Raw genomic sequence first — 21,436 nt, 5'->3', positions numbered from 1 at the left:
ACGTTCAGGTGCTAAATCTGCCATTGTAATAGCAATCCATCAAGGCGCCAGCGCAGGTGGCTTTCAAAAGAAATGGGAGCTGATGCTCTGATTGGTTTGTTGAACATTACGCCCAGAATCACACCTATGCTTAATTAAGAGACTAAGTACAACCCCTTTACGCCTTGCGCCCTACTTTGCACTCAAATTATCCGTCTTTAAACTAGCAAAAGTGGACTTGGACTCACCCTAATGCCATGCGCTTTAGACCATTCACTTAGATCGTTAAAATGGAGCCCTCAGTCAGGACACTTTGCCTCGATGGTTGAGCATCTACTTGTGTCTATGTATGTGTTCTCCATACCACCCTGCAGTCGTTGCAGTGGTAAAAAAAATGATGAGCTCTGAGAGTCTGGTCCTGATACTGTATTCTTAAATATCTAGCTTGTGGCCTGGACAGTATTAATTTCGGAACTTGCATAACCTTTATAACTAGGTACTTAGTTCATTGTCTTTCATACCTACTTACCTATATGAAAAAGAAAGATGATTGGGGCAATCCCAACCAACAGAGTGGGAGTTTACAGTAGTTCAAAGTTATATTCAAACATTATACACAATTCTGACTGACCTTGCTTTCACATTAAAAGCATTTACTTATTTTGAAACAAATACATTATCACAAACTGAAAGAGACTGCAGGCAGTTTTATACTGATATGCAAATCACAGTCCAAATCATGGTCAATAAACAGGCAAGGTCTGGTACACTATAAACTGTCTACTGGGGCTAGGCAAGATCAAAGTCAAGAATAAGCTAATGTCTACACACAGGAAGGCTAATGGTGAGAACAGTGCTCAACCGAGTAACAGGGTTAACATTAAACAAGGAAAACCAGGAAACAAGGGAAAACTTGGAGACCAGAGCCGGCTCAGTGTTGACATGTGAAAGACTTTACCAAGGTATAGAGGAATACACTGGGATCTATATATACACATACAAAAAAGGAACAAACTGAGAACACCTGCACACAATAATAGGGGAGCAAGGTGGTTAGACAAGGAGGTAGGGACAGAGACCTGACACATTATAATGAGACAAAAAATAATTGATTAAACATAAAGTAAACATAGCTCAAAACACTTTATTAAATCAGTTCAGCCAAGGGTGAAACGAACTGCTTGCCTGAAATAGGCCTACTGGAGAAAGTTACATCAGTTCAAATGTACATTTTGTTGTTTTTTAAATGCTAACATACTAGACAGACCGAGTGGATGCAGTGACGGAATGAATGCAGAGAGAATCGCTCTGTATGGATTTCAGAACAGAAGATGATACCAGTTCATATGTCACTAAGCCACTGAATTTTTGACTCTAAGAGTGGAAAATGTGTTCCCTTTTGAACCAGTCAGGAGCTTCCTCATGGACAGCTATTTGTATCATGGAGGGTCAGTCATTCAAGACAAGCTTCATAATGTATGTTCCATAATTTTAAGTTCTTTTCTGTTCATCATCATTGGAGCTGTGAATAATGGTGGGAATGTGCTCAGAACAATAATTACATTCCACACTGCAGTTTAGCTTCAACCTAGAAACAGCTTTCTCAGAGTGAATCCAGTTATTCTATTGGATGATGGACAGTTGAAATTCTTGTTGAGCAGAATATTTGTAGTTTGTTTTTTGTTGGTGTTCAGTGTGAAAGTAACTTCGGCATTACCTGAGTACAATGAAGTTTCTAGTTGCTGTTCTCATTTTCATAAATATCTTCTTCAAGGAGACCGACCAGTGTAAGTATTTAATTATTTGTTTTAAATATGTTGTTCAGAGAATGAGAGAATGTGCAAAAATAATGGACTGTCCAGATGTCTAACAGGCTGAGATTAGCCTTTTGCATACACATAGAAAAAACACATTAACACTTCACACAATTTGAGACAGATTTGTAGAGTGTTTTCAGCACCATAGAGAACAAGCAATGACTCACTATCAAATTTGTAAAAGAAGCCTCATGTAAATAGATTAATGATATTGATCTATATATAGACAGAAAGGACCAGTCAATGTAAAAGAAAGACAACATTATGTGTTCCATTTTAGTTTCTGAATTTGGAAACCGTTCTGCTGTTTTTCAGATCTTCACATTTTTGACAGAGATGAAATATGCAGTGATGCAGAAAATGCCGATGAATTAACCTATGAATTCGATGGGGATGAGTTAGGTTACATTGATTTCAAGAAAAAGGAAGGAATAAGCACACTGCCAGATTTTGCCGACCCAATTGACTTTGCATATTACGAGTTCGCCCTCGCTGAAATGGCAGCCTGCAAGGTTCAACTGGAAAGAGCAAAATATGGCTTTAGGAAACCACCTGAACAAATGGGTAAGATAAAATTTAAAAAAAAAAAAAAAGAAAGAAAAAAGAAAAAAACATCACAGAACAGAGATGGAGGAAATCAGGAAATATCAAGGAGTTTTTATATACAACATTCAAATAACTCTTGAAAAAATCTGTAAGGTTCTTGCCTTTTTTTTTTTTCAAACTTGGCTGACTTTCTTTACTTGCAGATCCTCCTCGGACTGTTATTTACTCCAAGCATGATCTAAAGCCAGGTGCCAAGAATATGTTGATCTGCTATATGACTGGATTCTACCCTCCTGCTGTTAAAGTAACATGGACAAAGAACAATGTGAATGTTACAGAGGGGATGACTCTGGGCAGGTATTCCAGTAACAGTGATGGAAGCTTCAGTCTGTTCTCTGTTCTGGGGTTCACCCCAGAGGAAGGGGATATTTACACTTGTACAGTTGAGCACAAAGCTCTCCTCTGGCCCTTAACTAGAGAATTAGGTGAGACAACAAATTCTTCAAGTCCTGTAATTTTATACTAAGCATTTGCAGAGTTTAACTCAGAAATTATGAAACTGATTTCCACACAAATACCAAGAATAGAAATTATATGATTTATTAATTTTCTTATATGATTTTTAAATTTCAGTCCTTTGACTGGGAACAGTTTTGACATTTTTAGTGTGCTTAGAAATACCACAATAAATGCATGTGTGTGTGTGTGTGTGTGTGTGTGTGTTTGTGTGTGTCTGCAGGCATTGAGCTGGTTAAGCAAACTGTTGATGGTTCATCAGTGTTTTGTGGGGTCAGCATTATTCTTGGACTTTTGGGACTGGCTACTGGTGTATTCCTCTTCAGCAAATAAAGGGTAATAACTAAAATCTACCAAAAAATATGATATTCGAAACTAAATGCAGTTTAGATGATGATTTAATATGACCATGGTGTATGACATGGTGTACATTAAACTATGTTTATTTCACTATTTGTTTTTGATTTGTTTCAGGTTTGCTGTTCATTAAGATGACTTTTCGTATTAAAAATGTCTTTATTACATTTAAAATATATGAAATACACAAAGTATCTCATTCTTACTTTATGTCTTGCTATTTACAGTGTTTTATGAACATACTATGACTATTTTCTCTCAAAAGTGGAATCTTAGTGATCTGTGGTTGCTTGTATGTCTGTCTTTCATGTGGCAACAATTTAAGTCTCTGTGAGTAATGCTAGTATATGCCTCCTCCAAGAGCTGTCAAGGTTGCCCCCTGTATCTTTTCATACAATACAAAGTGTTAAGCATCACAACTACAACTTCATCATTGCAGCAGAAAAGGTTAGAGAGACTCTGATCAGCATTCACATGTTGTGTCCTACTGCTCGCATGTGTTTAATTTGCATTGGTGCATTCATTTTGTCTTTTGAGTATACAAACATCTTCCATAAGTATGTATAATCAAGTCAAAATACAGCAACCTTTTTTTTTTTTCTTTTTGAAAAAATGGGGTGTCGTTTTGAGAATTATGTCCAAGCAGACAAAACTGAAAGCAGGACATGCATTACGGTTTGATAACCTGTGATGTTTGGTATTGTTATTTTTATTGAAATGCTAAATAAATTCAGTCATATATAAACACACTGTGTACAGTTCACCTATGCATTAACTCAGATATCTGATATGATGAGCTTGAGATGCCCCCTAATTAAAAAAAAATGGTTTAGGGGTCAAAGGCTACTCTTAAGTGCTAGTAGGATTTGGAAGTTCTCACCTGCGGTTCTCAAGTCTAATCTTTTGGATCTTGTGTCATATGTTCTTTCCTCGCAAGATTAATGTGGTAAAGAATAAATCACTTAAACAAACCACTTGAAGTACTTTTTTCCTCCAGCAAAGTTAACATGAATGAAAGAGTTAATGATAATATTCATGTGATACAAATATACAGGAGGATGCTGTATGTGATTTTCCACTTCAATGTTCAATGATTTATGCCAGAAGAAATGGTTTCCTGCTGAAAAAAATCAATATTTTCTAATATTTTCAACATTCAAGGCAGTTCATTTGACCTCAGATGTTCGTGATTATGTTTACAACAACTTTCATATTCCTGGTGATACAGAGCAGAGGGTATATCTTTTCAAACTTTAAGTTTGTGTGGGGCATCACCCATAGTGCAGACACAGTCATTTGTAGTATCAGTCTTACTGTTTTCACTTGTGGTTCCCCAATGGTGGAACAAGCTAGCAACTGCCATCCGAGCAGGGGCATCCCTCTCTATCTTCAAGAACCTCTTGAAGACTCGCCTTTTCCAAAAGCACCTCCTCTCCTAACAACTAACACCTCTAACACCTAACACGCCTTCTTCACACCTAAGGTGCTCTTCTATACCTACTCTCCTGCCTCTCTTAAGGGAAACTCGCACTTACTACTTATTGTTTGCATTGCTTAGTGCCTACTCTCAGGTCTCTTGCTATCCTGGAGCATGAATGGTTTTTCCCACTTGTGAGTCACTTTGGATGAAAGCGTTAGCTAAATAAATGCAATGTAACGTAATCAATCCCTGTGATCTTTATGAAGCGTTTGTGCAAATTTTGATGTCTTTTGGAAGGAGGGCAGATGAGAAATCATTAAACAGAACATCCAGTACAATGGACAAAAATGTTCAGGTGGGAAATGGCAAACATGTAGAGCATAAGAGTATTAATTGCTGTGCCACAATCTTTCACAGTAAAAAAATAAATAAATGTGATATTTCTTTAAATGTGAAATTTGAATTGGTTTGAATTAGTGGAATTACATGGAAGTCATGTTGTATAAGGCAGGTTAATTCAATTTGTTCTATTAAATTAGGGTGTTATTTGTTGCCATTCTAAGTTAAACTGGATGGTAATGCTGTCTCAAAATTCCTGAAACTGTTACATTCCTACTGCAGCTCCACCTAGAGACCAAACTGTGGCAGTCTAAAGGTTTCATTAAATAAAATATGAAGGACATGTTTTGTAAACTGAAAAGGAGAGAGAAGAGAACTTGCACTGAGTGTGATATAGTGCCTTTAGACCACCTTCAGTAACTTAGCCCATAGGAATAAAATGCAGACATCTAATTACAATGGAAAAATTAGGTGAATACGGGTGGTGCAGTGGGTAGCACCGTCACCTCACAGCAAGGTCTCGGGTTTGATTCCTGGCAGGATGACTCTTTTCTGTGTGGAGTTTGCATGTTCCCCCCGTGTCTGCGTGGGTTTCCTCCCACAGTCCAAAGACATACAGGTTAGGTGAATTGGATACACTAAATTGTGTCTGTGTGTCTGCTCTGCGATAGACTGGCGAGCTGTCCAGGGTGTCTCCCTGCCTTTTGCCCTATGAGCACTGGGATAGGCTCCACGACCCTGATTCGGGTCAGCGGCTTAGATAGTGAGTGAGAATTAGGTGGATATTGTCTGATGGCACATTATCATATTAAACTTGACCTCAGTAAACCTGGACTTACACATTGCTCATTTCTGCATTAAGACCAATACATTACACCTCAAAACTCAACTTTATTTATCTAACTTCAGTTTGTCTATATATTATTTTTTAGGTGTTTCCTTGTCGTAGTTGTGACTCTTTTATACTTTTATTATGTTACTACATACTAATGTTTATAAAACAATGCAATGCGTTGTACAAATTGTGCACTGTCATGTGAAATAAAAGCATGGCCCCTACCTAATCCGTAAAATACATTTGGCTGACCTCATAAACCTATAAACAATTAATCAGGTTTCCAATGCAAGTGAAAACAAAATGCTCCATGGTGAATAGTGACATCTTTTGTGCTTAGGACTGGATTGGTCAGATTGTTTGGGTGTGGAGATGTTCAGAGATTCTTGAAGTGTTGTGTTCCAGTTGGCTCCTTCAGTTTATGCATCTGACAGACAGAATGCTTCAGTCAAGGCACTTACAGATTTGTATTGTTGCACTGCTTTCTATCTTATCCACAACTGGTAAGTTATGTCCATATCTACCATACTAATCAAAATGAAAATGGTAAGTGATTTGTTGTATTAGTTATTCTACTGTATAATAATAGTTTTGTTAACAATAACATTTTGTCTCTGTCCATTATGTCTATATAGCTAGATGCTAAGAATACCTGATTTCATTAAGCCGGTGACAAATATCGACATAGTGGATAAGCTTTGATATTTGACCAATTTTGCGAGGCACAGTTGTCATCCAAGGCTTGGACCTCTCCTTTCTTAGAGCTCAGATAACTTTATATCTTTTACACATATATTTGAGTGACACTGCATATAATTGGAAAATGAAAATATCTTTCCTCATGCATCAGATATGTCCTCATGCATCAAATGTTTGCATTAAAATTAGCATAAATTTTTGACACCTCTGACATAAGATCAGGTTGCCACACAGCACGGTTGTCATGGCATCACCAGCTTGCTTCAGTACACAGTATTTTTGTCTTCTTTACTTTTGTATACTTTCATTTTATTTTGTTTTGTCTTTGATAGTCTGTAATACTGTTCTCTTTTAAAAATATATATATACTTTTTAATATTTATCTCATAATGAACCTGAAATTATATAATATTACAGCTATAACTGTTGGCCTAATTAAGTTGAGGCAATAATGGTGATGCATACTTCTTACTAACAGATGGGTATTACGCACACCGAAGGGTGCGGTGCGCAACTTGGGATATGGAAAAGGCAGAGTTAATAGATTCCAGTTATTTTAACAAGATGGAATACTTAAGATACAACAGCACTATGAATAAGTTTACTGGATACATGGAATATGGGCTGGCATTGGCAGAAGAGCTGAACAGGGACCCTGCGTACCTGAGAGCCATGTATGCCGTCATGGAAAGATATTGCAGATACTATGGCCTGAAGTACTATCCACATGTAAATAAGAGAGGTAAGCTACACAGAGGAAGTTAAGGAATGAGAAAAATAATTGCATTGTGGAAGGTTTTATCACTGTCATTAAAACGTCCTGTTTTTATACTATCTGATGCATATCCAATCAGTATTATTGTGATGAAGAAAAATATCAATATAAAAATATCATTTTTCTTCTGAATGTTTTCTTCTGGTAAACAAAAGTAGCTTCTTGTTTGGTTTCACAGTGCAGCCTGAAGTCCAGCTCAAGTTAATCAAGCAGGCCAGTGGCAGACATCCAGCCATGTTGATGTGCAGTGCCTATGACTTCTACCCCAAAGCCATCAGACTTACCTGGTTAAAGGACGGAAAAGAAGTGACCTCTGATGTGACCTCCTCTGAGGAGATGGCTGATGGTGACTGGTACTACCAGAGCCATTCTCACCTAGAGTACATGCCCAAATCAGGAGAGAAGATTTCTTGTATGGTGGAGCATGCCAGCTTCAGTAAATCCATGATATATGACTGGAGTAAGAGTACATTAACACTATTGCCTATCTGTGTCAGTCTGTGTCGACAATGCTAAATGAATGTGTGCCATGTGTCATGATTTTGAGTGAACATAAAAAATCGTATCACATATTGTTTGTTTAATCTATGTTACTTGGGCCTTTTTACAATATTCTGCTTAGCAACAATAGTGAGACAAACAAATAAAAACAGAAATGAATAGAAAAAATGCATCACACACACATTATATCTTACTCTGAAACTTTTAGCAGCAGATCCTGGTCTCTCTGGACTGGAGAAGGGGAAGATTGCAGTAGGAGCCTGTGTGCTTATGTTGGGAATGACTGCAGCAGTAGCAGGGCTCATATACCATAGAAAAAAATACAAAGGTCAGTGGGAATAAGATTGGAAATTCAGAGTTTGAGGTGCCACCTAAAAACTGTCAAACAGTAAAGGAGTGTGCACAAATCATTTTAAAATATGTTTCTATCATTTTTGAAGTTAGAATGCACAAAACATTTGTGCAACTTTTAGCCCTTTGATTTGATTGCCATGTTAATATTGAATACTGACTAAAGCAGGAAACTGATCACATGGCCTGAATCTTACTTATCATATTTATCAGAGATTTTGTTGTTGTTGCTTTTTAGGTCAGAATGTTGAAGACGTTATGATACCCACAAATGCAGGTGAGACTGAAAAAGGAAAAATTACATGCTGCACATTGCAATTAGAAAATATAAATTTGTTTCATATCAAAGTAAAAACTCAATCTCACATTTTTGCACATTGCTTCAGGTCTCCACGAGATGAGAACCTCAGCTGAGGATGTCAGTGACCAGTGATTGCTTACTGAAAAAGATAACACTACATCACTCTAACAAAATTCTTGCTTGAAGGCCTTAAGAGACTAGATTTGGATCTTAACAGTTGATCTTATATTACAGTTAAACTGAATTTTCTTCTTATGTAAAGAAAAGGTTTTTGTACAATAAGAGGATATACAACAGACAGATGTTTACATGTTTACAAAACTACCCAAAAGGTACAACCAGTGGGCCTGTAAATGTTCCGTTCATTCATACTTCACTCCCAAAGAAGAGATGTAGAAACCAAGGAAGGATATCCTACCTTTTTCTAAGTTTCAGCTTTACAAACAGATGGCAACTTTTTCAAAAACAATCAAATTTCATTGTTCATATATTTTGATTACCTGAATAACAATTTCAAAGAATAAGAAGGAGTCATAACATTCATACACACCACTGATACAGACCTAGAATACATTGCAGTGATGACAGGACATTTGAAACAATGTAAAACAAGGCATACTGTCTGGCAGTTAAAATTTTTCGAAGCCTGACCAAAGTTACTCATGTTTTAACAATTGACTTCTTACTTGTCACTGAATATGAGTCAAATGAATAATTTTTAAAGCATCACATTCCGCAATATGAAAAGTTTTTTTTAGATATGTGTGTAAGCACACAGACCAAGACTATTTTAGCGACCATGCACATAGTGACATCCATTGCATTTCTATTTCAACACAGTTATTAATAGATCATAGAAAGCAGTGAAATAACAAAAAATGACACTTTCTTTTATGGGTAGTAATGCACAGTAACAATTCATACACTACATAGTGTCTGCAGAGAATAATGTCTGCCTCTCCTGTCATTTAGTGTTTTGAATGTATTTTTATGTTATGAGGTTTGCTTATGTTATGAGGTTTACTTTTTAATCTGGTGTCACTGTATTTCTCTTTATATGTGTCATAATTCGTGAAGGTACATTATGAAAGATATAATGTATGTATGCATAGTACGTTACACCATATAATACAGCGATTAACTGCACAGTAAAATGATTCATTATCTGTTTCTATTCAAGTTCAAGATCAAGTTTATTTGTATAGTACTTTTTACAATCAAAAATTGTCTGAAAGCAGCTTTACAGTGATCAGTGCCTAAGCCACCAGTGGGCAAGCCCAATGCAGCAGTGGCAAGGAAGCTTGGCACCTGGAGCCTTGTAGACCTCAGAATTGATACCCTAGTGTTGGGGCTGAGAAGTGAAGATAAAAGAAGAGAGGGAACAGGATAGTTAAGCAAACTGAGGCATGCAGTAGTTTTGAGATTCTTTAGAATGATTTTGATTGTGATTCAAGTGCAGCACTAGTACTCTGGTAGTTCTGATTAATGCAGTGTTGACCCAAAAAACAAAAGAGAGCAGGGAAGCAGTGGGCCACATGGCCATTTGAGGTCCTTGAGACATCAACAACTCTCCATTCCGTCAAACAAACTTGAGTAATCGCGTGTCAATAGAAAGGAAACATCATTGATGTCTCAGTTCACCAAAAACACTCCATGACTATGGTCCACCGTGTCAATCCCTTTGGCTAAGAAAATAAGCTGTATGCTAGGCTGAATACCTCAGTCTAGACTTAAACTGAGAAAGTGTGTCAGAATCCCGGACAGTGGTTTGAATACTGTCCTATAGTTTAGGAGCCGTGTTGGAGACGAACATGTTGCTAATGTGGGTAATAAATGCTAAGTCACTATGCATCACAACCCCAAGTCACTTTTTAACTGTAGCGCATGATATGGTGGTGAGACCATCTAAACAGAAATCAAGCTGAGACAGCGTATATCTAGAGGACATGGGGCCAAGCACTAATATTTTAGTCTTATCCGAGTTGAACAGGAGGAACTTACTGGCCATCCATTCTTTAATGTCCCTAATACAGTCAGCTAATCTTGAGAACTGGGAGAGTTTGTCTGGTTTTGCAGACGTATACAGATGAGTCGTTGGCATAAGAATGGAAGTTAATGCCGTGCTTACGGATAATGTCTCCTAATGGTGGCAAGTACAAGGAGAACAATGAGGGCCTAACCTAAAACAGAGCCTTGTGGCACACCATATTTAACCTAAGAAATATTTGATTGTCCCCTGTTTACACATGCAAAATGGTGGCGATCAGGTAAGATTTGACTTTGTTTGATGACTGGCAAAGGTCACATTGAAGAGAAACGCTTAAATTAAAAGTAAAGCTTAATTTCTGCTCAGCAAGACATTCTTTTTAGGTTACATTTATTTAATACATTGATATATTAATGTATAACACACGTTAAATAGTGATATAATATTTAAGGATACATTGTTTTAAACATTAGGGGTAAGTCCAACCAAGCTCTCCTTCAGTGTCACTGAGTCTGGTGCCACCGGTCATACATGCCCAAGGTTCTCCCTCCCTCCCTCCCTCCCTCCCTCCCTCTAGTTACCATTTAAAGTTGTTTTTACTGTTTAACCAGCGTCTTACTTCCTTTTAGTTCAGTTAAGCTCAGTTAATGATTCAGTGAATGGCTGCACCTGTTACTATTCCTATTCCTCACAGTCACACCTGTGTTCTCTTAATTTACCTTGGTTGTAAGTTCTTATGTATATCACTGCCTTTTCATGCTTGCTTTGTGAAGTCTTTGGTTAGGAGCAATTGTGTAACTTTGTGATGCTATAGTTAATCCATCTGTATTTCTGATCTGCCAGTTTCAAATAAAGCACCTGGGTTTTTGCACATGTATCCAGTCTCTCGTCCCATTTGTGAAAGTTTCACTGTGGACAGTTGTCTTGTGGTAATTGCTGGATTCAGTACATGGACTAATTTTTATTTGTACAGTAGAACAAAACACAAGAAAGACGTGACCAATGGATTACAAATCGTACTATAACTTGGCAGCACTTTTTATTTCAAGGTGCTTATTGATTTCAAGATGATAATGTCCTTATTTACACTCCTAAATGGATTCAAGCATAGTTTATGAAAACTAGTTTCAAAGCACATCTTAGTGAGCAACAGCAATCTAGATATCTCTCATTTTTTATGACAAGTTTGGCAGTGCACAGTGCACGGTATATTTCCAGCTTCCTCATTCTTAAAAATTTGGATGTTTTTGTTTTTGAAGGATTGTTTTTCAACCCTTATGCTGAAAAAACAATCACACACTACAGCTAGTGTACATGAGACATTTCAGAGCTAGTATATCAGCATTCCCAAAAGGACTGAATCAGGTCTAACAGCAATTAATGCCACAACTCCTTCACAGTAACTTGTACATAGATAAACACGGATAGTGCAGTTAAAAACATTGCCATCATTATGTCAACCCATTTCATCTGAATTCTTGCTCTTGCTCTTGTATTACATCTGCTTGCTTTAGTTCCATTTGCCAGTTTGTTTTCGGCTTATGGTAAGTTGTAAGATTCACAGGTCTCCATGCCACTTTGTGTGCTGACAGACGGAGGGAGATTTTGTGATCTCTTATGGTCACATGGTAAATTCTGCTTTACTTGACTCACTGCATTCCACAGATGCAGGTCATGCAAGGACATTTCTCATTTTAAATAGAATTCCCAACAAAGCATTCACATTTAATACATGTTTGATAGTGCCTGTGCCCAGGTAGGTAATCTGATCTGTTTGTTCACCTTTTCCTGGTGTGCTCAGGAAAGCCCCTTAAAGGTCTCTGGATGTATTTAATATGGCAAAACCTCTTCTGCATTGCATCAAATTTATGCATCAGATAGTGTACATGTGAAGGGAATTTTACACAAATTTGAAGGTATGAAGGGAATTTCATTTGGTTATTGGCTTGGTTTTAAATGACCTAACACCAGCTACTGCAAGACATATTAGATTCAATTCTCAAAATGAGTTTGTTGGTAAAATATGGTTTCCCAGTATGCTTGTAACAGCCCCCCCCCCCCCCCCCCCCCCCCCCGCCCACATCATTCAGCATTCAACATCACTGGTCCACGGATCACTGGTCTGATTGATGATTAAATTAATCGTTAGCTGCACATGTTCCTGTTCAGCCTGGTTTTCACCCATGTTCTGTTCATCAACTGCGGTTTGAGTTAATGTTTATATCCCTGTCTTTTCAGTTCTTACTTGCAAAATCTTGGATACAATTAACAAAGTACTATTTCATGAAAGTATGGTTTACCAGTCTGCCTTGCTCTGTTTTAAGCATCCTTATTCCTTGGTCCTTGCATTGTCTGTAAACCTGTCTGTGAGTCCAGCTTTGTGTGAGTCTATGTATCCTTTTGTTCCCTGAGCCCATCTGTATTCCTGACCTGCCTATGTCTAATAAAGCTCCTGGCTTTTGCACATGTATCTAGTCTCTTAAGCCTTTCCAGACAATGATGCACTAAACAAAAGGACTTGTCATTCCCCTGAATAACAGCATTGTGGTTCATTTGCCATGTTTAGTTTACTTTAACCAAGTCCCTTTGTTCTGTTTGTATGAGATATGTGGGAAGGAAATGCTTTTAAAATAATAAGACAGATATTCATTACCAAATATATCAAAACATGACCATGTTTATCTTCTTTGCAAATTTTTTTTTTTTCTGTTGACTGACCAACAATGTCCTTTAGGGCAGAAGGAGTGGTATAATCTGCATCAGCATTTTCATGTTGATGCATATATCACACTATGTTACCCAATTCCCCAAATAAAGCCCAATTTGATCTGTATTCGGCTATGGGAAGCTAAATACCTCTACTTTTTAAACCGTGTCAGGGCTTGACTCTGAGTTTCAGTCAGTTTACTTTGTCTTGAAGGTTGAGCATCTACTTATCCATGTATTTGCATGATACCACCCTTGAGTGGTAACCTATCAGTTATGATGAGCTCTAAGAGTCTGGTCCTGATAGTGTGTACACACATATGCATTTGAAAGCCTGGATAGTACTACTTTCAGAATTGCACAACCTTTATAATTGAATTTAGTTCATTGTCCTCCATATATTCAGCGCCCAACAGAAATTAGATAGCAAGAATGTGGAGATTCCATAAGCCAGAATCAGCAGATAGAGGCAGAGGCATTCCATGGGCCATAAACTGTCATGTAATTTTCTGTATAAAAATGATTATTCAGATTAAAAACACAAAGATTCAGATTACAAAGCTACTTTAAAATTAGATATTAGGATCATTTCCTCTGAAACTGGTTAATTTTGTCTACAAACATCTGACTAATCCATTATTAATAAAGAGAACATATGGTCAGCTTGTAAGCCAAGAGGAGCTTTAACTTAAAATGTAGTAATAACAGTAATGCTGAGCATAATTACACAGAGACATAATTTAGCCATAATGCTGCAGTATAATTAAATCAATAGCTGGTTGGTTTGTAAACTGAGGAGAATATGCTACCTGCTGTCTTGGCTCCACCTCCTGTGCATGCACAGCATTTCACACAAAACAACAAAACGCACATTCAAATCCTCTCTACTGCTAAGGAAAGAAGGTTATAAGAGCCTGTCAAAAACATTACCTAGAGCACAAAGATCTGAATGTGGTCCTGAATTCAAACGGTCCCCGTACAACTCTGGTGGGACTTGAACCCACAGCCTTTGAATGGTTTCACCACTTAGCTAGAAGTCCACCATGCTATCCATTGCACCATTGCACCATTGAAAGCCTGGCTTCAGGTTGATGGAGAGCATTGTGCTGCATGGTGTAGTTGTAGATATCTCCAACCACAGGTGTCATTGTGAGGGTTGACAACTGGGTGAAGTGTAATCACTGTTGGAGTAATACCAACTCAGACTAACACCCTCAGTAACATTCACATTGATTTAAGATCATGTCACTTTCAGAGGAGGGGATAGAGTCCGGCCACAGATAAATATTTGATGAACTCAGTTTCACTTTACGGCACTTCCACTTCTAGCCACAGGGGAGGCCCAGATCCAATTCCTGGTCAATGGAGGATGGGCTTCTGATCCAGTGTCAACTTTCCATTGGGCCATACTTCTGAACTCTATACTGACCATCAACAGCAGACAGTTTGGAACAACCTGGGAATTAAAAGAATGCTTCTGGTGTAAAGCTGCAACACAAGACATGAAACAGGCAACCAGACTTTTCCACTCATTATGAAAATGTTCACTGCAGTGTGGAGACATTCATAAAATGATGTCGGTTTTTGAGGGACAGCCTCAATAGAATATCAGACAGAACATCGCCTCACCACCCTCCCTCTCCCACTGGTCGACCGCCCACCTCGATGCACGACCCTTTAAGAGACAGATTTTCATCGAATCCCAGGTTTTTTCTGACTGAATACCTCTTTCTGTAAAGTACCAGGAGCACTGGAAGAGAAACTTCCTTGCTTCGAAGGAAACCCATCTTATCTCTTAGATTCAGTCGGGCAAAATAGGGTTCCACCAAGACTGCATGCAGAAAATGTGCTGCTAAACTGTATACATTCATCTAGATTAGCAGAATTGAATAGCACAATCATTTAGCCAAATCATAGTAAAACTCATTCAGTATGTGGTTGATTCCTCATATCCATACTGACTTCATGAGTGGTGACTACATGGAAGAGTCACATCTTAATATCTCAAAGCAATACACTTATCATGTGTGTTACTTGGCCTGACACTGATTTCCTTTGGAAGCAAATTTTAGTCCCACTGACTGTCTCCATAATGTTACATACACATCTGAGCTTCCTCTCAGGTGGTGATTCATAAGTTAAATGAAAATTGTGGGTTAATTATTTAAGTGCAAGTTATCATATTTGTGGTTGATTAATTTACCTGTTTTTAATATTTGCTTGGAATAGTGTGGCCACTCAAGTTTAAACAGGACTGTGAAGGCTGTTTTTTAATTGTGATTTGTTCACTTTGGCTCCACCTTGAGACCAGCTGGTGGCCATGCACTTAATAACTATGCTCCACTGTCATACAAAATATCAAATATGAGATTAGATATCTCATACTCTAGAAATACAAACAATACAAAGGTCAGTGGGAATTAGAATATAGAAAACGAGGTTTTGAGGTGCAGCTCAAAAACTCCTCATAAGTGAGAGTGTACAATCACATTAAAAACAGTCTGCTACTCTTTTTGCTTGGAGTTTTGGTGCACAGTAATTTTGTACCCCTTTAACTTTTGCACTTGGTAATTTTGTATTTTGTTTTGTACTGTCCTTTTGTACTTTGTATCAGTAATTTCGATAGACTAACATTTTTGCATTGAACACTGAATGAAGTTGAAGACTGATCAAATAAATATACCTGAATCATGCTTGTAAAGTGAGACTTGTTGGGGTTTTTTCATGACACATTTTGGTGCCTACTATCACATGGTAAATTTTGCTGTACTGTAATTACAGCGTCAAGAGGAACTGTTTATATTCTCATGCACAGACTGATGTCATGTAAGGCCACATTTAGTTTTAAATAGAGCTCCCAACAAAGCATGCATGCCTACTGCATGCTTGATCATATCTTCCTTGGTACATCAGTCTTATCTGCTTGTCAAGGTAAATCCCCTGAAACATCCCTAAATTTATTCACCGTGGCAAACTCTTTTCCGCATTGCTTCAAAATTATGCATTAAATATTTTAGGGCATACTTGTCCCTTTGCATACATTATCCCATATGATAATGGTATGTGAATTTCACTTGTTTACTAGCTTGGTTTTAAGCTCACAAAAGCAAGCTGGTGATAGATATATTAAATAAGAAATTAGTTTATAGGCTAAATTTGGCCTCCCTTAGTTACACTAAGTAAAAATGCCTTGTCATGCCTCTGAACAACAGGATTGTTATGGCAATTTGCCTTAATTAATAAGCGTCAACAATATCTCTTTTTTCTGTTAGTATGAGTGACAGCGATAGAAAAAGTGAAAATAAATCATTGCGTAATTGTCTGCATAAAGATGACCACTCAGACCACAAACTAAAAGGACAACTCATGACTCGAACTCCATTATGACTCCATAATGCTACCCTCACAGTGCCCAATATCCACTGTAGTTTATGATTGGCAGAAAGGTGCACATACCTCTTTCACTGGCAAAGAGCACTCCCCAATCATAAAATAATGAAATATGAAGCAGGAGTGGTATGGTATGACTAACCCTGCTCTACAGGCACAATGTAAAAAGCGCTTCTCTCTGGACCATTTTCCCAATGATATACCTCAGAACTGCTCAGGCTGGTGCTACAACAATACTATGATATCATTTGCTAAGAGTTTATTTTAGGTTGGAGCACATCAGCAGTGTCTCCTTGACGATTGAGTCCTCTTATCCCTGTTACAGTAAATGTTCTGCACAATACAATTCTAAGTATCTAAGATAATCAGGTCATCAATCTGACTCACATTTCTGAGACAGATTTTGTAAGCATTTACTTCCTTAATGATCTTATGTAAGTATAAATCTGTTTACATTGGTAAGTGATGTCTAGAAATACCAGTGATAACTGATGATTGAACTGATATAGATGACTGAGATCTAGTCTACCAAAAAAAGATCATAGTTTTGCGGTCGCTTTCCTGATGCCTTATATTTTTGTCATGGTCACAGAGAGAGTGCCTTCCTGCTTTGCAAACAGTTGCAAAGGGAACAGTTTGCCTCTTACTTATCAAGTTACACAAGGAAGTATAAAATGTTTGAAACAACATTCACATGCAGTCTTCCGCAAAATGGATTTTTGGCATATGCTGTTGGAGCTTCCATGGGTGGGTATGTCTGAACTTACAGTATTGTTCAACTCTTTCTGAATAGACACAATTGAAAGCTGCTCCAAAACTGTCCATTTTTGCCCTGTAAGAAATTCTATTCATGTGAATGTATGCATTAATGTAAAACAGATCTATCTATCTATCTATCTATCTATCTATCTATTAATCTATGAACAGTGTAACATATCATGTGACTTTGAAACAAATTACAGATATTTTATAAAGAGTAGAAGGTTCAGATAGATGGTGCCAGAGAGAATGGCTCAGTGAAAGAAAATGGAGGAATGGGAGCATAGTTAAATAAAAGTTTGAACGAGTGTATACATTCTTAGGCCTTGCGTAGCACAGACTTGTAAAGTTGTTCATATTGTAGCTTAAATATTGTATGTTTTGGACAATTACTCAAAGTCCTGCAAAGTGTGGACATAGTGACCTTGCACAACAATGGGTTTAGTTAAACTTCTGTATTACTTCTGCTAACATGGCAAGACAAAAGCCAAACCCACAACAAAATGTCTCCTTCCATTTTCTCACGGTTCCATAAAAGAAACCAACACAAAGGAACTGACATTAATGCAACAAGGTTAAATGTCTGTCAGTATTTATCCCGCCGTAATAATGCTGAAAGCAACAAACACAAATATATTCAGTGTAAGGCTACAATATGATTAGAGATGATGCTTCACCCAAAAAGAAAAGACTAAATAAAGTAGTTAGTCCTTGACCAGAGTATATGTAGAACAGGATATGGGTAGGTAGGATATGGTATGCTTCTAGGATTCCAACACAAGGAGTCTCACATGCCTTATATGGAGAGAAGCCTTAGCTAAGATACAACAGTGTCATAACACATAAAAAAATTTCATTGGACCATGAGCAAGGCAGATTTGTGAGCGGTAAAAAAGTTGCAGTTCAGAGTAAACCTGTTTTCTGCTGTAAGGGCGCAACGCTACACTGAATGTTAGTTAAATACAATGAAGCTTTTAGTTCTTATTGTAATTCTAGTAGACTTCCTCTTCATCGATGCCTTCCGTAAGTACCTGAAGAAATGTTTTGACAAAAAAACATGTTTTTGTTGTTCTTATTGGTGTTAGCTTATTTCTTTGTTTTTGTTTCTGCACATGTACATTTACCCACTAATCTATATTGTGATCTTTTGTATAACTCTAGAGGACACATATGGCTTAGTGCAAAAGAGTTCACTGGACATCAGATTTTGCCTGACGTTAAAGAGAATTTACTTCTATTTTAAATCAAAGACATTATAATCAAGAAATACAAATTAAAGCTAAGTAAAATGCAAGTTAAAATTATTTCATTGAATCAGTTTGGTCAAGACTGAGATGAGTTGCCTCTAGGTCTCAGGATCTTAGAGATTAAAATATTAACCAGTTTTATTCCCAAAATCAATTTAAATGTGTATTTTGTTGTTTATCAGTTGCTCACACTCTGGACATACTGAGTGGATGCAGTGACATAGACCATGCAGATCAGCTCAGTTATGAATATGATGGTAATGAATTGTTCTACATGGATTTCAAGAAAGAAGATCAAGTCAACTCAGTTCCAAAGTTTATAAACCCTATTACTTTTCCAAACATGTATGGTATAAGTATCATCTATCACCGACAGATGGATGTTTGTCGAGGCTTAATAAATTGGTTTCGAAAAGAAGAGGGGAATCCACCTGAAAAAAAAGGTAAGATGTGACCATTGTGAAACAGAAAACTATGGAAGAGTATTACGGCCAAATAGAGAGAGAAAAATGATGATTTTATTTCAACTTTCAACTTGAGATTTCACTATTATACTATACTAACATTGAATTATATAATAATGCTGACTTTAATCTCGAAGTTAATGTCATGACTGAATTCCAAATATGAAATTTCAAGAATAAATTCAAAATACAGTTTATTTTAATTATTTCCAGTACATTTCTCACTGATTCTGTTCATTAAGTGTGGTGTTTAGGTGTGCTTTTCTATGAATATATGTAATGTTTATTTGTATATTGATTTATGGTCCTTTCAGATCCACCACAGACCACTCTTTATCCCACAAATGAGGTGAAACTGGGTTTAGTAAACACATTTATCTGCTATGTGACTGGATTCTATCCCCCTCCTGTGAAAGTGACATGGTCTAAAAACAATGTGAATGTGACTGAGGGTGTTAGTCTGAGTCGATATTCCTTCAACAGTGATTACACCTTCACCCAGTTTTCAACCCTCACAACGACACCCGTGGCAGGAGATGTCTACAGCTGCACTGTGGAACACAAGGCCCTCCAGGAGCCTCAAACCAGGTTTTGGGGTGAGACTATAAAACTTTATATAATAAGATGACATAAACAATTAGAAGCAATACAATTCGCGTTCTCATGTCAACTTCACTTCTATAGTCCTCTTCTTTCATAAATTTCTCATGCATTTACAAACAGGAGAGATGTTACAAAGTGTGAGAAAATAAAGGGACAGTCAGTCTCTTATCAGCTATTTTCAACTCTTGTTTTGTAGTTCTTGCTCTGCTTCAGCAGGGATATTTGACTCAGGGTTCGTGAGTCCCTAACAAATTGAGGCAGTGGTGTAGGAGGTTTGCATGATTGTGATGGAAACTCCAGTGTCAAATAAAATTCACTTAGTTAAAATATCAAGGGGGTTGAAGAGATTCAGTTGACAAAAAAAAAGGTTGCAGACCAATGTGCTACAGTGAACTGGACAGCTGCTGATGTCAGAGCTGAGACCGATGTCTGTTAGGGGACTGTGTAACAACATTTCATTTCAATAATCCAATGATGTGGAATATATGAGATTAGCAGATGAAACATTTCAAGCCAGTTGTCAGTTGTCTGAGAAATTCATAATCACACAGTTTGTAGAAAGCTATTTTGTCAGTACATTTACAAGGGAGGTTCCTGACATTGAAAACACAAAAATGGTCACATGAAAGGGCAGTCTGTTCTTTTTGGTGAGTTAGAAAATCCTTATATTCCAATTACCTGGCATTTTAGTTTACACCAAAAGCAAATATTGAAGCTAAATGCATGGACAGATTGATTTTCAGGTAGAATATGCCTGGGATAAGACATGAAGGTAAATTCCAAACTCCAGTATTATGCGGTTCACTGGTGAATATTCGTTTTATTAATATTTCTTGTTCTGAATAGAATCTCAGCATCTCTGTGAATTTGTGTCTGTGTGTGTGTATGTATGTGTGTGTCTGTTTCACAGATACTGATGTTGATGAAGTGAATGCTGCTCAACCCTGTATTGGTCCAACTGTATTCTGTGGAGCAGGACTTGTCTTAGGAATTCTTGGACTGGCAACTGGAATATTTTTCCTTGTAAAAGGATACAAATGCCCTTGACTTATAAAAATAAAAGCTATGAATAAAGACTGTACACTCTCTTCTTCTTCTTCTTCTTCTTCTTCTTCATTTACATTGTCATCATCATTATCAACGACCACGCTCAGCTCCAGTGTTCTGTTTAGTGACAGAAGATTTAATAGTTTTAGTACATAACTTTAGTATAGACTGATTTGTTCTACGCTGTCTGTGCCCTTAGCTGTATTTACAACTTTTGTATTGTGTGTGGAATGGTGCAAGTACAAAATAATTGTTCAAAGTATGAGATTTTCCTGTATAGGTGTTTAACTAAGTTGTTTATCGTGTTGAAGATTTTGCAGATGACCCTTTGGTTTTGTTAAAACAGTGAGGGATTATTTTCAGGGACCTTTTCGGTGTTTGCCTAAGAATTACATTCTTGCTAAGTATTAACACTCAGGTTTCAAAGACTTACCCAAATATAAGTATCTGCTCTTTCATATGCTTCTCAGAGCTTTTGCTAAATAAACCAAAAAAGATTCCTTTTTTTTTTTTTAACCAGCGAAACACTGCTGTATTTTCAAACACAAACTATGGTTTTACCTGGCCAAAAAAACACAAATGCTGCTGATGTGTGCACTATATGAAATGTACAGAATTAATATTTTGAAAATTACATATCAAAACATCACTTTTATGATATACTTATTATTCATTCATTGGGCTTTCAGATTAGCATTCATAAGTGTAAAGTAATAAAATAGAAAGTAAAGGGACTACATGTAGTAAAATGACATGCATGACTTTTTTCTTGGATTAACTGAAATGTGCAAATTCAA

General features: G+C 37.1%; 2 protein-coding genes across 2 annotated transcripts; both read left to right on the top strand.

Moving 5' to 3' along the window:
* The first annotated feature begins 1,705 nt into the window (after positions 1-1,705).
* On the top strand, positions 1,706-20,639 carry LOC115804952 (H-2 class II histocompatibility antigen, A-U alpha chain-like). Its single transcript, XM_030765444.1, has 4 exons — positions 1,706-1,766; positions 2,112-2,360; positions 19,304-19,585; positions 20,503-20,639. The coding sequence occupies exons 1-4, from the start codon at positions 1,706-1,708 to the stop codon at positions 20,637-20,639; spliced, it is 729 nt and encodes a 242-aa protein (XP_030621304.1).
* LOC115816637 (rano class II histocompatibility antigen, A beta chain-like) lies at positions 2,617-8,126 on the top strand. The gene is made up of 4 exons (XM_030779658.1): positions 2,617-2,827; positions 6,987-7,250; positions 7,462-7,743; positions 7,999-8,126. Exons 1-4 carry the CDS (start codon positions 2,617-2,619, stop codon positions 8,124-8,126), a joined length of 885 nt encoding a protein of 294 aa, XP_030635518.1.
* Positions 20,640-21,436: the final 797 nt, after the last annotated feature.

The sequence above is a fragment of the Chanos chanos genome, chromosome 1 (genome assembly GCF_902362185.1).
Source record: "Chanos chanos chromosome 1, fChaCha1.1, whole genome shotgun sequence".
In the NCBI taxonomy this organism is placed as follows: Eukaryota; Metazoa; Chordata; class Actinopteri; order Gonorynchiformes; family Chanidae; genus Chanos; species Chanos chanos.
This window is presented reverse-complemented; position numbering and strand designations above follow the sequence as displayed.

Bases quoted from the DNA above. Each gene is read 5' to 3' on its own strand.
- LOC115816637 (XM_030779658.1), top strand. From the start codon at position 2,617: ATGACTGGATTCTACCCTCCTGCTGTTAAAGTAACATGGACAAAGAAC. The intron at 2,828-6,986 runs GTGAGACAACAA...TCTTACTAACAG, and splicing joins GCCCTTAACTAGAGAATTAG to ATGGGTATTACGCACACCGA. The intron at 7,744-7,998 runs GTAAGAGTACAT...TTTTAGCAGCAG, and splicing joins ATCCATGATATATGACTGGA to ATCCTGGTCTCTCTGGACTG.
- LOC115804952 (XM_030765444.1), top strand. From the start codon at position 1,706: ATGAAGTTTCTAGTTGCTGTTCTCATTTTCATAAATATCTTCTTCAAG. The intron at 2,361-19,303 runs GTAAGATAAAAT...TGGTCCTTTCAG, and splicing joins GAAACCACCTGAACAAATGG to ATCCACCACAGACCACTCTT. The intron at 19,586-20,502 runs GTGAGACTATAA...TCTGTTTCACAG, and splicing joins GCCTCAAACCAGGTTTTGGG to ATACTGATGTTGATGAAGTG.